We start from the raw sequence: 19,143 nt of genomic DNA, 5'->3' as shown, positions 1-19,143 counted from the left end.
TAAGAAAGCTGCGCAACTCGTGTTGTCGACTCGTACGGCCCACTACTTCTTTAAATGTGTCGCCACCAAATACTCTTTACATTTTACTTTGCAGGCGTCCCTGCAGTTTGATGATGTAGCGTTGAAGAGGGACATGTAGGAGGTGGTTGTGTGGGCGCACCTGAAATAAAAGGCGTCACAAGAAAATAGCTGGAAGTCGCTAAGCCGCGCCTCGAAACTTGCCCCTTACTGCTCGGTTCCTTTTGTAGTCTGAATAGATTCGGGCCGATCAAAGCATTAAACAGAACGCTCGATATGACTGATAACTTGTTTCGTTGTCCTCTGGAGTATCTAATGACAGTGGCCACGTTACTGAAGGATGTGACACCTAATGACGGCTGTTTCTGCTCAATAAATGATACTTACCACCAACAGTAAGCATATATTCACTAATTGTCAGAGTCTTGTTCCGCACATCGACAGAAAAAAGACCCAGCTGGTTGAACTAGCATATCGCTATTTTGTAAACCTCATTTAGGAAAACTTCGTTACAGGCTAGTATGAATCAAAAGGGACATTTCCTGATTCTAAGTTACAACAATACTTCCAGCATATACAAGGTGCCTTTTTTCTATATGGAAGAGCTTGACTCACTACCAGAAGGTACAAAAAATAATTTCTTCTGCATGAGAAAACTTGACTCACTACCAGGAGATACAAAATTTCTTTTTTCCTGAATGGAAAACTTGACTCACTACCAGGAGATACAAAATTTCTTTTTTCCTGAATAAAAAACTTAACTCACTACCAGGTGATATAAAATTCCTTTTTTTCCTGTATGGAAAAACTTGACTCATTACCAGGTGATACAAAATTCCTTTTTTCCTGCATGGGAAAACTTGACTTACTACCAGGAGATACAAAAATTCATTTTCCCTGCGTGGGAAAACTTGACTCACTACCAGGAAATACATTTTTTTTCCTTGCAGGGAATAACTTAACTTACCAAGTATATTTTGACAATAAGTGTTTGTTTATCAAGTAAACAATTTAGGGCTTCAAATATCAAATTGTAACGAATGGACTCCATATCAACCAATATAAATCAACTTTGACTGTTAGTTAAACTACTAACTTGATCGTTGCTGGCTGATTTGTTTAAAAATTCATTCCACTCCACTTATCATCATAAACTTCATCTTGAGAAAAATGACATTTTTTTCTTCCTGGTAAAAATAAAGGTTGAGTGAATCTTTCTTTTCTATATAAAGCTTTTCAAGCTTATTTTAATTCCCGTCTGTCATAATATAATCTGATCTACAAATATTTTAGTTTGTTACTCTACATTCATAACTGAACGTTCATAAGTAGGCTATGAACGCGCTCTGATTGTATAATACATATATTGTGTGAACTTAAGATAATGTTTCAGAAAACAACGTGGCTTGGATCTTTTGTAATAAATCAAAGAATCTGATGCAGTTATTTTACAGTAAATCTCTTCTATAGGCTTTTAAAATACAAATTACTTTCCATTTGAGTCCAAAAATAAGTAGATACATCGGAAAACTTAGTCTAAATCATATATATATATAAGTAGAATGAAAGACAAATATTTCACTTCAAATCTTAGACTCAAAAATAAAATCGGAATAAATATTTTAAAAAATATGAAAATTTTGTTGAGATGTCATCTTTTCGTTTTTATTGCAGCTTAATCCTAAGTTTCGTTTTTCATTAAAGGTACTAACAATTATGTTATATTTTATCAGCTTAAATCTAAAACTATCACACATCACATCTGCATTTACAATAACGTTAATCATCTCAACGTTTATTAAAAAACTGTAAATATGAGGTGACCAGCTGAACGGCATAACGTGTTTTGTCCAGCTCAATTGATATGTTGCAACCCGACTCGTGAGTCACGTGTCACTTTGTCACAGGAAACACGTACTATAGTGAGTGATGACTCTCTGGCAACTTTGGCTCTATTAACGGCTACGTGTAATGGGTACCGACACAAAACCAATAGTTGAGGCGTTCCACTTGACATCCTCCCTGCCTCCACCACATCACTCGGAGCAGAGTCGCAGGGTAGGGAGTTGTTTTGGCCTCATGACTGAATTATAACAACACTGATAAAAATATAAGAACTGTTTCAACTTGATGCACTACTCTATTTGATGATGCAGGCTTTTCGTAAATAGGTAGATAAATGATGTAAGGATGAATAGATGGACAGATATGAACAAAAAAGAGATAAATAGTGAAAGAAAGAGAGATATTAATGGATAAATAAATGTACTAGTTACAACAAGACAGGTATAGATGTACAAAGAATTGTTCTGTAGATGATTGAAACCACCAATCGATAAATGACTGGTCTCGGGTTCAAATCACAGATTGATCTCATATGTGACAACGACATCTTAATGGAATGAAGTATTGTGAGTGTGGCATATGAACTATGTGATGCATATATAGTTATTCGTGGTTTCTGCTTTGGTGCCTCATAAAACATATGTGTACGTTGATAGACAATTTGTATATAGTGAGTGAGAACTGGTGAGTGTATAGGGTTAGAACATTTAACTGAAGTACAGCAGTAGAATATATATATATACTTACCTTGAAAAGTTTTTATTAGTAATAAATGTAGTCATTGTATCAGATTATACTATTTTTTGCTAATTAGAACAGGCTTGCGGACTATATATATATATATATATATATATATATATATGTATACATCGTGCGTAACACGCCTTCTTTTCGTGCGGGTTCCAGCCCTAAGAGGCGTAACTCCACATAGCACACTCCTTCTGAACTCTTTTTTTTTCTAGACAATAATATGTGATTAAAACAATAGTTCTTAAATTTTGGCTGGTGCATGTAGCTTATAATGACTTCTTTAATAAAAAAAATTGTAAGATTTAACAAATTTTTGTTTGAGAATAATAGCAGAATGTCTAGCCCTTATTAGGATAGTGCAAATTGTGTGGGGGAGCAATTACTCCACGAAGTTTGGTCTATAAACTAGCTTCTACAGGTTGTAGTTGACTTCAGATTTTACATGGTAGGGTTTAGCAAGTGAGCAAGGAAACTGAGTAAAGATGTTACTGCTAAACATTAATTCAACTGGCTTACGTCATTTGCCGCTTTAATGGTGATTTTTGGTACTTATAAGCCGATATACAACTTTTAAAGTTTGAGAAAATTTTTTAAATAACATTCAGCATTGGATAAAGGCCCATTCACCTGCCTTTACAGTTCAAGTAACGCTAGTGGTCACAGTCTAACGACCATGCCTAAGGACAAGAACGAATTACAACAACTAACAGGATGGTTCAGTTTCGTTGAAAGTTCATTTTATGCATGTATAAGTAATACGAGTAATAACATGAGTAGTGTTTTTATATACCACCTGTCTGTGAAAAACAAGCAAGATTTGGTTTCAGGTTGGATAAATCCTTTTATATCTTGCGTGACTTTCTAGGTTTGAATGCACTATTATTTCTCCGAGGAGGACACAGTGTAAAGAACTGTCCACACACGTGACTAGAAAAAATTAGCCGATGAAAATTTTATCTTTTTGTCTTCACCATTATCTAAACTTATTTCTCTATATCCTAAGTTGTTACCGCCATGCACGCACTGAAACAGAAGGTCCATCGTGAATTTTTAACTTTGAATTTTGAAAACCTCCGCCTTATTATTCGTCAACCAATATGCTAAAACACGCGGATGTTTCTCACTTTTGCTAACACAAACCCTCTGTATAAGTAGTGTCTCCTTCCAGGCACAATCACTCGACGTCAGCCATGTAAAAAAATTATTCCATGGTTACGCCCAACTAGTTGATCTGTTAATTATATAGAAGTGTTTTCGGGCTTTAGTTCTATTCTCTACTGCAATCAAGAAACGTTTATGTAAATCACACACAGTTGTATTTCACACCTGTAATTCCTAAAAGAACTAATAATTGTTGTATTTTTTCTGACGCGTCAAATAGCTTAAAAAATGGATCTCTTTTTCTAAGAAGTATTACTGGTTATAATGATTTATTTATACCCTTTTCTTTTAATCTTGTATTCCAACAAAATGCTGGTCCCTCCAGTGGCTCAGCGGTAAGTCTGTGGACTTATAACGCCATAAACCGGATTTCGATACCCGTGGTAGGCACAGGACAGAGAACTCTTTGCGTAGCTTTGTGATTAACTACAAACAAACGAACAAACAAATTGGCAGTTATAAGCTGTCTAATGGAGCTAACACAGCAAATTAACTTAGAAGTCAAGCAGTACTGTATTAATTTATTTGCTTAGAAATCGATTAGTAATCCATTATACTGGAGATTAAAAAACAAACAAACTAACTAAATAGATATACAACGAAACATATTACAACGTTACGTTGTATATAATAATGATTCGTAAAGTACGACATTGGTACCAGGTGTTATTTGTCTGTATATATTCAAAGAACAGAAGCATTCGGAAATTCAAACATTTCCTATAGATAAGACATATCGTCATTGATTTCCGTTAGTACATCTTGCTGTCGTTTCTTTATCGTATATATATGCATATGCTTAAGTTAATTCTACGTGGTAAATATTGAATTGGTTCTATCTCTTGCGTCAAGTAGCTTTGTTATTCAATATCACAAAGTGTCACGTGCATGTTTGAGTGTTATCAGCGAGTTGATATGAACAGACATTAGATAGATAAGTACATGTAAATAAGTTGATAATATTCTCCTAGACAGTAACCTTTCGAACAATGTTCACTGAACCTATAACCCATGTAGCAATGTTAATATAGGTGATATTTGGAGGGAGTTATTGAATCTAAAGCAAACTTAACAATTTTATACACTATTTATTTGGTCGGAGTTATCGAGCCTATAGCTTATATAGCAATGTTACTATAGCGTATAATTGGTGGAAGTTACCGAACTTACAACAAGCCTAACAAGTTTATATGCTCTTTATTTACTCGGATTTACCCAACATAAAGACCATGAGCTGTTCAACTGCGTAAGATTTAAATATCGGTATAGAATATATATATGCTACTAAGTAACACTGAACCTGAAAATATACAGTTACATTAGTGCGAACTGATAAAATGCAGTCGCATATGTTGGTTACCAAACCTATTTAACTGGAGTTATTTGGTGTAGACTTGATCTGAAGTACCACACCTATGACCTATTGAGTGGTGTTAAAAAAAAAGTGTAAACTAAAGTGGCACTCAGTAGAGCGCATGCCTCCGCCACGCGGCGTTGATCATATTCGGCTCTCGAAAAATACGAAAATGGGTCCGTATATCCGTCGTTATTAACGGACACAAACCAATTTTGTCAGGACAATTAAGAATTATATTCTACATATGTCCAAGAAGTTTCATTAAAATTAACTCATTTTTGACTGAGTTATAGAACAAAAATAGTCTGAAAAATCGGTCACCATGTTAACAGATAGGGATTTTTTGGATTTTCATGACATTGCTCTGACCTTAACCTTTGCCACTGACGCTCCTAAAACTAACTACTTCCAATTTGGATCATAGTACAAATGTATACCAACTTTCGTACAAAACCATTCAGCCGTTTTTTGAGAAATAGTGCTGACAAACACACACGGAGGAAAACATAACCTCCGTCCACCTTTGGTGGCGGATGTAACTAAGGCTATAAATTCCGTAAATACTTGTACTGGTAGTGTTGCTTACGTATTGAAGGCTTCTGAGTTACCGAACTTTTAGGCTTTATAGTGTTTATGTAGCGTAGACTTGTTGGGATTTGGTCAGTCCTATAACGTATTTAACAGTGTTACATTGTTTACTTGCGGTACTTAATGAACCCAAAGCAGTATTCATGTAGCATAGACTTGTTGGAAGTTAGTCAGTCTTATAACGTATTTAACAGTGTTACATTGTTTACTTGCGGTACTTAATGAACCCAAAGCAGTATTCATGTAGCATAGACTTGTTGGAAGTTAGTCAGTCTTATAACGTATTCAACCTTTTTATATTGTTTACTTTCTGCAGTTAATGAACCTGTATGGTAGACTTGTTGGAAGTTAGTCAGTCCTATAACTTATTTGGTAATTTTATTTTGTTTAGTTGCTGTAGTTACTGGACCTGTAGCAGTGTTTATGTAATGTTTATCTAGTGAGTGTTTTAACGAACCTGTAGCCTATGTAACATTGTTTATACACTGTTTACTTGTTGGGAGCTATTTATGTAACTATGTTTACATATTGTTTATTTCGTGGAAGTTACTTAACTATAGTTTATGTAACACTGTTTACGGTGGTGTAAAAATTATTGGCTTACAAAAATACTGGCTGACCCCAAATTACTTGGGATTAAAGTCGTTACAGAGAAGAAGAAGTTTAACACTTTATATAGTGTTTACTTGTTAGGATCAGATAGCATGTGTAGCAGTTTATATATATATATATATATATTTGTGTATATTGCTTCTTGATGAGAATTACTGAACCTATAGTACATATGTAGCATTGTTTGTACGGTGTTTACTTGGCGGGAGTTTCTGTCTGAGTGTTCTTTTACTGCAAGGAATTAGTATCCAAAAAAGGTCAAGATTCTAGTTAAATGTTTAAAAGCATTTTGCTTTCTTTTCTTTCTATCAAAAATTTCAAAACATTTCCATAACATGTTTAAAAAGTCTTTTTTTGTATAAATTATCATTCACGAGAAAACTTTGCACTATAAATTACAGGCACGAAAAAAAAATGAGAAAGAACATGTTTATGGTTTCATCACAAGTTCTTTTTTTCGGTATACTATGAACTGAATCAGATATAATTTGTGGAAACCTTATATGACGGACACATGCTGTTTTTTACTCGTGACAGAAACACCAGATTTTTTAAAATACAATAGTTAGTTTTTGATGTAAACAGACAAATATATATCTTTTATACTTATTCTCCATAGGTTTGAATCACTGACTTGGGAAGGAGCAAACAAGAGAACACCGAAAATGTGGAGACTTTCAGTTTGGCAAAGCGTTATCCTATTTTTTCTTATTTCACCAGTTCTAGTGACCAGTCGCAAAGGAGGTAAGTATTATTACGTTTTCTGTCAATCTCACGATTACAATATTATTTAATTGATAGAGTCTCCCCAATCCATCAGTCAATCAGTCCATTGCAATGAAGTACTCATGACCTTCTAAAGAAAATTCATTGCAGTAGGTCATGAATACTCCATTGCAATGGACTGATGTCTAAATGTAAACTATAGGCAGATCAAGTTTGCAGAAAAAACATTTCCCTTTAGAAAATAATTACACATAAATTTATACATTTAATTTTCACGTTGTGATTTTATAGGTCCAATTACAATAATATTTTATTGAATGTTTCAGTTATGGTTAAGATAGAATTCTGCGATAACATCTGCAACCTTACATTAAATACAGATTAAAATTGTGTAATGGGCAGCTTCTAGTGATGTTCTCTATTAGGCTTAAGAACATATTTAATTCAAGCCTTTTATCTAAGGAACTATGCCTGAAATGAACAGAAATATTCTCGTTTAAGGGCAATGTGTTAACTATTGAAAATGTTTGTTAAAATTTGATTACACCTATCAAGAATTACCCAATTCACTTTCGAAGAAGGATAATATTTTATTTTCCAATGTACTGAAATTATTTCTGAAGTTGATATTCACACTATAAACAGAAAAACAAGTTCTTCACACAGTTACTTATATGCCGTGTGATTACTTACCCATGTCTTCTGTTGTGTATGTATGTGTTTCTTAAGAATATAATAACAAGGTTAAAAGTGACAAATTCAGTATTTCATCAATTATTAACTAAGCGACCAGTTTCTACATTCCACATTATCAGTAATTAATCTGTGTGTAAATTATATATTAGTAATAATTTTCTTATACTTACTTCTTCTCTGTGTATACGTAAAAAAGTTAGGGACTGTCTAGTAATGTCGAATTATTTATGACAAAGTTGGGAAAAGTATTCTGACACAATCACTTTCGTGTCCTAGGTAGACTTATCGGCTGCTTAGATCCATTTAGAGTCTTCTTATTTAAGTCAAGACAAAGCGTAAGAACTCAGCATCTATCATTAGGGATCGTTACTTTATCTACATGAAAACTTACGGTCTCTTCTTTATGTGCTTCCGTTTCAGCAACTGAAATAATTGTAGTCATAAACATGTCAAGAGTGCTAAATCTCGCACTTAAATTAAGTTGAACCAATTCGTCCACACTGTAGCACAATAGTGTGTGACGAGTTTTGCAAAGCCCTAAAGTAGGCTTTGCAGTAAACATCAGAAGACATGAAATCCGAGGAAGTAGATAGATAGCAAAATTAGCATACGAATGCTCGACTCAATCTCTTTTAAGTTTCCTTTTATAAGCTCTGCAGGACGCTAGCGGACGACAGTGAGGATTATCAACTGCTATGCCTACATGCATATGCAATGAACGAGATTTCATAGAAAGCTGTTTTATATGTTCTCTGAACGGAACAGACATTAGGTGAAAATGTGAGGGTATATAGGTCTGCACAGACCAGGGTATTAGTTTAAATTATTATTATGCACCTTTTCGGTGGTGAAGCATTCGTTTCTGTGTAAACTCTGTATTTACCCCAACAGACCTCCATAGCGTCATATGTGTTTAATTTGTATGGAAAACTTGGGTCTCGCATTGACACTAACCCTGATCATACTTTCAAGTCCTCTCCATACAACTTGCTCCAGTAAGCTTTAACGTAGCCCTAAGCAGGATGTATTGTCCTAGGGCGTTTATTTGGTCGATAACTTGGTAATAAATGGTTTCTCGCTATCATATTTTGATATGGGATTGGTATTCTAATCATGAACGCTTAATAGGAAAGCTTGAAGTATTGTACTTATTTTGAAAGTTTAATACATTTGATTATCTCATTAGTTTCACCATATTGATGATTTCATGAAAAAAAAAAGCTGTTATATTAGCACAACATGCAAACACCAATGGTAATGATATCCGTGAAAATATTGAGATAATCAAATGTAATAAAAGTAATGTTGAAGTATTAACTAGAAATGAAGGACCAGTGATAAATGTTGCTAGTAGATGGTGTGAAATTCTTTAAGTTAGATTGTATGTATATTTGATCATGTGATTTTTAAAATTGTATATAGGTCTTAACTCATACAAAATACTGCATTCCTGATGATGACGCAGTAAGACGTCAAAACATGTAGAGTATACAGTTTCAGAGTATTTTATTTTATCTTTATCTAGTAATATTATTAAGTAAAACAAGTTTTATTGTACTTTGTGATTCAGAACTGTCACATTTTAAAATATTTATTATGCACTGTTAAACTTTGACTTTGTTTCTTTAACACATCTGTGTGATAATTTATACAAGTATCGTCCTTCCTAATCTTAATTTGGTACTTGTTGTTCCTCATGCAGAGGACTAGTTGCTACGCCATCGGAAGAGGCTAGTATGAACATTGTTGTTTTTATCTTTAACTTGAATGGGACTATAGCGTACGAATAAGAATACAGCGAAACGTCATTGTATTACCTTGTAAACAAGAAGTTTATTAGGTCCATCCTTCACTGGGTATATACTAAGTATGGTAAAGTTGCAGAACAGGCGGTCTCTGCGGGAAACGAGAGAATTATCTTTATGAACGGATGAAAGTAAAATCACCTGTGTGGCCTGTCTACTTAGGATCTTCTCAGGCCAGAGCCATAAGATTAGCGTAACTATTGGCACGCAAGTTTTAAGTTGTAAGCTCACCAGGTGGCTTTCCCATATGTCTAACGACTTACATTTCTGTGTCCACCAGCATTTTCTTGTTCTTTCCTTCTCTTTTACCCTGCAGCCATGTTGTTTACAAATGACCCATGTATTATTTCCATGAGAACCATACAGTGTCATATAGCTCTGAACTCTCTGACCCCGTTCCTAATTAGTCCTCCTATTCTGGCCACTAATGGACTAAATGACATCCTCCACCCTCTTCTTAAAGAAAAAGTTAATCATCTTGTAGATGGCCATTACACAGGTGTCCAATCGGTAGCCAATTTTCCCATGAGAGGCTAACCAGCCCACCTTTTTTCTTCCTCACTATTATCTTCCAATAGGTAGCTTCTTGTGGACGCTTCTTAAAGTGAAGTCGGCTTCGTGTTTTCCCCAGCTTCCAACCTTTCCCCCACATTCCCGCATTATTGTGTGGCCAGCGGGAAAAAGTGTTGTTGTATGCTTGGGATTGAGGGTCAACAAGATACCAGCGGTGAGTGTATGAGCAGTGTTCATATATATACATATGTAGAGCGACTTGCCTGAAACAAGGAATTTGTTTCCCCCTAAGCAGATAGGCAGCTCAACAATAGCTGACCCTTCTGCCCTCCCCTTCTTAATACATGCAAGATAATTTGGCAGATGGTTTCTAGCTACGGATTTTGGGAAGTTTCACTCGGAAGGAGATAGTCAAAAGGCACATTAATCAGAATTAGGCGCGAAGAACCCAACAGATAGTAAGCGATACATCTATCAGAGGAAGACTATTATGGGAATTTACGACTAGCGTCAACGTTTCTGAATGCCACTCTTGATGCCCAACTCCCCCCTCAGGTCCACAGCTGTAGTTTCTGTTAAGTCTTAAGAACGTTGAAAGATAAAATTTAAATATTCAACAAACACTGTAGTAGCGTCTAAAAACTTTAAATTCAGCTTATCATAGTCTATTGTTTGCAGAGATAAAATTAATCCTCAAAAAGCTTCTCTGATGTTAAGTTGCTTCTACGCTAATACATGTTAAAGTTCTATTTGTGCATGACCAGGCAACTGTTAAGAAACATATACGGTATCTATAAACAGTATTCGATCAGCGAATGCTATTGAAGGAGGATTTATTTGTGTTATTTTGCTTATATCTGTTATTTGTAGCTAAGGTTTGAAATTATGAAAGTGACAGTTATCCATACAATAGAATTGTGTAACTTATGTTTTAAAAATTATACAGATCAGAGACTATTCAAATCAAATAGATACTTTAACATTTAACAGAACATTCTTGGATATTGTTATTTCAAATATATCTTTCAAAGTATCATATTGTATATTCTATTTCTAAAATCTCTTTGGCAATATTTTATGATTTCGTAAATTAGAAAAAACAAACAAACAACAACTATGGCAGTACCATATTGTCGCTTGAAACTTACTATGGCAGTACCATATTGTCGCTTGAAACCTACTATGGCAGTACCATATTGTCGCTTAAGTTTCAAGTTCTTGTGGCGAGTATTGTCATATAAGTTTTCAGTGCTTTTTGATAGTATTGTATACCTGATAAAGCTTAAAAAAGTGTCTCTGACAATACTGTTTTGCAATGTAGCTTTGATAGATTTCTTTGACAGTTTCATATCCATCCATTAGCTTCAAAAGTGTCTGTCTCTGACAATGTTTTTGTAAGTGAGGTTTCTTAGGTTTTTTTGATAGAGTCACATTGTTCCATAAGCTTCAAATGTGTTTGACAATAACGTTTTGTCACGAAGGTTTCATATGTTTCTTTGATAGTGTAATTTTATTTCTTAAGATTAAAACGTTTGTTTGGCGATTTCTATCGATACTTAAGTTTTACAGTTTTATAGTGTTGGTTTCATCCATTACTTGTAGTTAAAAGCATGCACAAATGATTCTAGTTTAATGATTTATTTACAATTGAATAGGTTTTGTCACTAGGGGTGTTCATTTTCAAAAAATCCAAGTGAAAACTTTACTTAGAACGAAAAAAATTAAATTTAATAATTACTCTTCAAACTATTTAAGATCTCTTTGGTCTGCATAAAAACATCTGCAGAATGATGCTGTTAAAATATGTGTTATTAAATCCAATGTTTTGCACTACATTAACAAGCAGTACTGTACTTAGTACCTCGTCAAAATACAATTAAAATCACTTTGAATATATAAGTAAGAGTCCACAAAGCATTCGATTTTCTGAATTTAATCCCCAAAAGTGTTGAGTTCTTCTGAAATAACTGCTTCATAAAATCAACCATGCTGAGCACTTGGACACACATTCAAGTGAAAAAAGTTTAATTTTCGTCATTGTACAAATTGTACACAATATGTGAATCTTGAAAACATTTTGATGGTTGTGTTTGTTATTGTATGTTTATTTGTTATTAAGCGTACTAGCACAAGGCTATAGAATGGTGTGTTGAAATTCAATTTTAAAATTATAAACACCCAGACTTATCGCTGAACCAACGCGTGTGTTACTTTTAATTTAATGCCACGTTGTTCAATGTTAGCTAAACTTCTTATCAACAGATGTTTAGCAATAATTATGTCTTAGAAGCACTAATTTGTCATAAGAAAAAACTATCTTGAGATACTTCTACTTCAAGGAGCATAAGTTCTGACAACATCGTGGAACAATGAAAGTAGTCACAGACATAAGAAAGACTTTTACTCTTAATGAAGAATGAAGCTACTTTTCAAAATCGCTCAAGACGTTTGAATGGTCTTTTCATAATGGTATTCTGGCAGTACATGAGATCATATTTTTTATTATAACGACAATGTTTTAATCTAAATATGTTTAACCAAGAAAAGTGAGAGGCGTAAAAAATAACACAATAAAAATGAACATTCGCTTACAGATTGGTCGAAAACTGAAATAGTAAAGGCTGAAAATGAAAAAGAATTGGATTTAGGTATTTATGAAACTAATCACATACATTTTTGGTATCCAAGTACGATCGCGTTGCTATATATTACTTGCAGGATTAATCGCTCATCGAATTTCGTAAACTAATAACAGCGGAAGGAAAGGAATAAATACGTTTTTCAAAATACGAATTAAAACATAGTTCTTGAGCAAGTGTTAATTATAAAAATACGGATTAAATCATGGTTATGTAACTAGCTTATTTTTAAAATATTGATTAAAGGCATGGTTCTTGAAATTAAAGTAGGTTTTAATATACGGATTAGAGCACGGTTCTTGTAAGAAATATAGGTATTAAATATACGGATTAGAGCACGGTTCTTGTAAGAAATATAGGTTTTAATATACGGATTAGAGCACGGTTCTTGTAAGAAATATAGGTTTTAATTTTCGGATTAAAACATATTTCTTGTAACAAATATAGATTTTAATATCCTGATTAGAGCATAGTTCTTGACACAGGTTCTTGATGGATTTCTGGCTGACGTATATAGGCTCCATTAATATCCTTCTGGTATTACTAAACATTTAAATTTGTATTTTTAGTAAATTCTGTTTCGCTCTCTTTCTCTTTTCCGTTGCTAAACTACAAATCCAAATGCGTAACTAATGCTATACAAACGTGCTGTTCCCAAAGTCTCCTGCTTGAGATATCGGAAAGTGTACTAGCGTGACGAACCACACTCGAGAAGTCACGTAGCAAATCAACCAGCCATGTATATCTTCAAAATACTAAAGTAAACAATGAAGTTGTTTAAATAAGTCGCCATTTGAAAATCATTAAAGATTCAGGAGTTTTGCACTTAGTTTAACGTAGCTTCTATACAATCATTACAGCTTTCTCAACCTACCCCCTCAAGGTATAAAAACGTAATATTGAAAAATAAAATACATTAATGTAGATGAAGTTGTGGCCTATCTATCTATTTATTCGTGTTTGTCAGTTAAAGTTGTATCATTTTATACTGCTAAAGCTCCGTGAAACGTAGAAACTAATTACTAATTATATATTAAACAGATGCAACAATTTATAATTTCCGCAAATTGTTTTTGTTAATATGTATAATAATGTAACATATTTTCAGATCAGCGATATGTTTTAGATAGAATCTGTCTCATAACTAACCTATCATTGTACATTTATACACGAGAAAAAAATAAAACTCAAAGTTTCTAATAATCTATTAAAATAAACTTGAAATAGAGGTAGATATTGGATTTAGGCTTAGCAAGAAAACTACCGTGTCACTGCGGGTTTAGGTTGTGGGTCGAGATTAAAGTTTCAAGTTGTTGGTAACGTGTAACAACAAAGTTAAGGTAGAGGTAGAGAATGGATACTTTCATCCTAGCTAGAGGCGGATCATGCAACTTTCTAACCCGGACTCGATGTTTCTACTCCTAAATGTACCCATTACAAGTACGCCCATTCCAATCGCCTTTTTTTTATATGTATATACATACATTACATATATTCCAGAATCACACCTTTCCCCTTGCTGAATAACCCACTGTATCATGGTCTGTAGTACAAACGAGGCTGGGCTTGCATGCACCTTGGCTTTCTGTCGTTATATCTATTTTGGTGTTGTATGCATGTATATATATATATATATATGTGTGTAAACTTCATTATTCTATAATGAAGGCGAGGCTTCAAGCAATGGAGTGGGAAGCCAGGAGGCGTGACTTGTGATAAATGGTCCCGGCTGTTACAGGGGAAAGATCTGTGTTGACCTATAATAATAGCAGACAAGGTTGCACTTGCCGAAACGTTGTCTAGATAGTTGCTACATTATCATACTTAGCAATGACTATCAGTTTGAGTCTCTGTTTCCTTCGGTTTTTTACGGAGTGTAATTAAGACAATGTAACATTTAACTGGTTTATTAAACCTCGCAAAGGATGTATGCACCCGATACGATTTGAAATACATTTAGAGAGAGAGAAGACAACTTTTTTTTTTTGCGAACAACGGCTATTTCAGGGGCGATCGTTCGCTCTCCCTCCGCTATGGTAGAAAGTGTTCTTAAAGAGGTCAAGATAACGTTATATCTGATACCTTTTCCCGTATAATTGTAAATTTCGCGTGCACTTCTAAGGATTAATCATTATTAATAATTTTCAACCACTTTCTTTTTTTTCTCGAAACCTATAATGTCTGTAAAACTATGCCAAAACTAGCTATGTGATCTTGAATAATTTGAGACGTTAAACATAAATGAGGACAACCTACAAGGTATCTGGTCTCAGAGATTAGGTCTACAGATTTCAACAGCCCCCCACCTTTAAGTTATTCGATGGTGGCCACTTAAAATGTGTTAACCATTGGTATTGCGTGCCTACCACAAATTAATTCTATTCATACAGAAGTTTCCAGGGGATACTATAGATCCGTGGGTTCAAACATCAATCAATAAACCTCAGTTTATATTCTTTTGAATCTCCCCCCGTGCACTAATCAAGCTTTCACTGCCTGTATATGTTCGATCATGTAGCTTTTCCTGACATGTCGGAAAGATACGATTTTGAGAATTGCGGGTGAGTAAAAAATGACTATTAGGTCACCAAATTAGTGATAAGAGGCGGGGCTGTACATAAATGCTGTCTTCCTCCCAGCTTCCCCGACCGTTGCGCACCTGCATCTATGTGACCCGACCCTTGTTTCTTGAGTCAAATAGGTGCTTCACCTCTAAGAAGAACCGAAATCGTTCCTTTATAATTGAATTAATCAGTATACTTGTATGTTAAGAAGCGATTTAACCTTTGGCTGACCTTTCGAGAAAACTGGAAGGCACTAATATCATGTTATTTACGTAAAAACAGATTGGTAAAATATAATCACGTAGAAGTACACATATAGTTATCTTTCTTCAGTGAAAAACTCTGAGTAACACATGAAGCTCTCACATGGATGATTAGCAATATGAGAAACCAAGATGTATTCCGAATCTATTTCTATATTGTCATTGTATAATGGATTCTCACTTTACACGTACATGTTGTGTCTAAGTTGTTTTTCCTCTACAGTTATTTGCAATAATTTCAAATGCAAAACGGCAATAACATGTTTGCTTTTTATCTGCCCTAAGTTTAGAACTCTTAAGACAAATATACCCTTTACGTTAAGTATTCGTTATCAAGCTATTGAGCCATCACATTCTCTGTTGGGATATAGGGTATATACTTCTTTTTCTATTGAGCCATCACATTCTCTGTTGGGATATAGGGTATATACTTCTTTTTCTATTGAGCCATCACATTCTCTGTTGGGATATAGGGTATATACTTCTTTTTCTATTGAGCCATCACATTCTCTGTTGGGATATAGGGTATATACTTCTTTTTCTATTGAGCCATCACATTCTCTGTTGGGATATAGGGTATATACTTCTTTTTCTATTGAGCCATCACATTCTCTGTAGGGATACAGGGTATATACTTCTTTTTCTACTGAGCCATCGCATTCTCTGCTGGGATATAGAGTATGTACTTCTTTTTCTTCAATTTAAAGGTTTTATCAGTGATAAGGGCGAGCATTTTTCAGGTTTATTGCCAGAAAACAGCCTAAGATATTTGTTTTCAGCTACTATAGACATCAAGCTTTCATATCTGAACATTTAACCTGATAATGTAGTATTGTGATGATTGTATCAAAAATTAATCCAACCAGTCACAGGTGATAATTTTTCTTTTTTGTTTAGTTATTTCTAGAGTCTTGTTAACTGGATTAATGAAAATTGGATTTCAACGTGGTTTCAATAACACACAAAAAAGACCAGCTTATTACCTTCCTTAAAATGAAGACTAGAGACCATATGTATGCTATTGAAGTTGTACTTCAAACTTAAATTCAGATGCGAACTTTAGTGAAATCCATGCATATTATCTGACTAAATAACCATGTGAAAAATATTTTATTCAACATATTTCGTATTTATGGGTAATTGAAATAATTACTAACGTTTATAAGTAAAAGACATTTTCTTGTACCAATATTGCATTTTTATAGTAAGTAGCAATCATTATGATCTGTACTAATTTCATTGTTATCTACAACCCAAGTAAAGTATTGTTGTTCCGACAGTACTGTTATCTAACTCTCAAGTGAAGCATTACTGTTCTAATGACACTATTATTAATAACAAGTAATTTATTACTGCTGTAACGGCACTATTATGTATAATAACTAAGCCATTACTGCTGTAACGGTACTAGTATCTACAACAAAGGAAACCGTTACTGTTCTAACGGCACTGTTTTATATAACTCAAGCAAAATATTACTGTTCTAAAGACTGTTACATACAACCCAAGTACACTATTATTATTGTTCTGACGACACTGTTATCTATAGCCCAAGTAAAGTAGTACTGTTCTAAAGGCACTGTTACCTACAACACATGCAAATAATTACATCTGTAATGGCATTGTTATTTACATCCTAAGTAAAGCATTACTTTTGTAACAACACTGTAATCTACAATCGTTCTGAAAATAGTCTATGTTAATGGATTTTCATATTCTTATAGATATCTAAGGATGTATCGTGTACTTGCATGTTTGTCAAAAATGGTGAAGCTTTTCAAGAAACTGCCACATCATTCACATTGCTGGTGACAAAAAGTACCCTAACATTAGGTGTAATCTCCATAAAATCGATTGCCTAGAAAGAGATTTAACCCTATTCGTACTACGTGAATTATAATCGATTCAAGCGACACTGCTTTTCCGCTTCGTGGCGGGTCAGGAAGCCGTTGCTCTTACCTGGTAATTACGGATATGGGGAGGAGTGCGAGATTTCCATTTGTATTTAATCCTTGACTGCAAAGAAGTTTAACATTTGATATTAGGCAAAATATAAGATTTATAGGAAATAGCTAAGAGTATAAAAATCAGTTGAATAGAAATATATGTTAGGTTTCGTGAGAAATTGCCATATTTTATAAACATAAGGCGTAACATTGGCTATTAACCTCTTTGGAAAATGGTCATCATGTATTAATAAAAATACCTATTGCACGGCTATTATATAAAAAAGATATGCTACATATATTCATTCCATGATGAAAGGAAACCTATATAAGTTGCTGAGAGTTATGCGTGTGCGTTTTGGGGGTGACTTATAAAATTATATATATTGAAATTGAAGAGGTAACTTTTAAAATAGGCAGTTTTGTCGTTGGTGTGATATAGGTATATTAATTTTGAGTTTTAAAAATTCGTTACTTACGAATTTGAACCTTTGTGTCTTGCTTGTAAATGCTTTTTTTCCGTATTTTACTACGTCATCAACATTTAATGTAAATTGTAAAACAAATAAAGCATGTCTATGTGATGTAGATTTATAGATTATTTATTTGAATTCTCTATTTTGAGGTTTTGACAATTTTCTTTATATTGTGTTTTTGAGTGATAACCTTTGTGGACGAAACATCACTGATGCAAGGAGATGACTCGTCTTGTGAGGCTTAAGTGGTGGAATTCATTGATTTGTCATCTTTAATGTGTTTTTTTTTCGTTTTAAATCTGAACATATGTCGTTTTGTCAGTAAGATTGTACCAGAATGCAAAAATAAAACAATTCTTTCTTTCAATTTTCCATTTCAATCGCAAGAAACACATCTCGATCTTTTTTGTCGCTTATTTTGTATTTTCTAGAAAAGGTTTTGCATCAGCAAAGCAAGTAGACTCTTTTATGTCTCTTTGTTTTTTGCAGTGTCTCGAATCTGCCTCAGGCAAGCAAATTTTTATTGGGGCTCGCGTCTTTCCCGCTGGGAGAGCTACTTGCGAACTGGATGATGGTCATCCCCTTAAACAAAGTGCCATCATAAAGATAGAATGTCATTTGTGGATTTAGGTGCATTTTATCTTTGCTATTTTCTCTGGCTTTGAGCTTTATTACTGAGTAAGCTCTTGCAAATTAACCTCCCACCCTCTATATCAACCCACTTAAGGAAATAATTTAATTCTCAATATAAAACTTTTGTTAGAAGGTGCGCCAGAACAAACAGGTTTGTTTGTAGTTATGCACAAAGCTACACAACCACCACGGGTATCGAAACCCGGTTTCTAGTGTTGTAAGTCCGCAGACATACCGCTGTGCCACTGAGGGGCAAACAAACAGAAAAATCTACTTACGACATTTGTTATACCGAGAGAAAAAAAGTAAGTTCTTATATGTTACTGCTTTCTTCTAGAAATTAAAAATGACTATCAGCAGTTTAGTGTCAAAAACTTGATCCTAAAATTCTTAGATGTTAAAGGTTTCAGAAAACCAACTTTCACAAATAAATCAACGAATTCATCGAAATAATTTCGTAAAATTAAAGGCCTTGTTTCTGTCTTAAAATCTTTCAGAGTAAGTTCTTTGTTATATAGTTTGTATATATATATATATACATATATATATAT

The 19,143-nt window shown here is 34.0% G+C and overlaps 1 protein-coding gene across 5 annotated transcripts in view; it reads left to right on the top strand.

Moving 5' to 3' along the window:
• LOC106462303 (latrophilin Cirl-like) overlaps positions 1-19,143 on the top strand; it is a 96,035-nt gene that overhangs the window by 39,443 nt on the left and 37,449 nt on the right. For 4 of the 5 annotated variants that reach the window (XM_022389809.1, XM_022389821.1, XM_022389801.1 and 1 more), the window contains exon 2: positions 6,951-7,075. In XM_022389809.1, the coding sequence (XP_022245517.1) occupies positions 6,997-7,075 (79 nt within the window). In that variant the 5' untranslated portion in view covers positions 6,951-6,996. Of the gene's footprint in view, positions 1-6,073; positions 6,092-6,950; positions 7,076-19,143 lie in introns of those variants that run through there. The other variant, XM_022389816.1, reaches the window with a different exon arrangement.

This window comes from Limulus polyphemus, unplaced genomic scaffold, assembly GCF_000517525.1.
Source record: "Limulus polyphemus unplaced genomic scaffold, Limulus_polyphemus-2.1.2 Scaffold45, whole genome shotgun sequence".
Lineage (NCBI taxonomy): Eukaryota > Metazoa > Arthropoda > Merostomata > Xiphosura > Limulidae > Limulus > Limulus polyphemus.
Note: the sequence above shows the minus strand (reverse complement) of the source record. Positions and strands in the feature narration are given on the sequence as shown.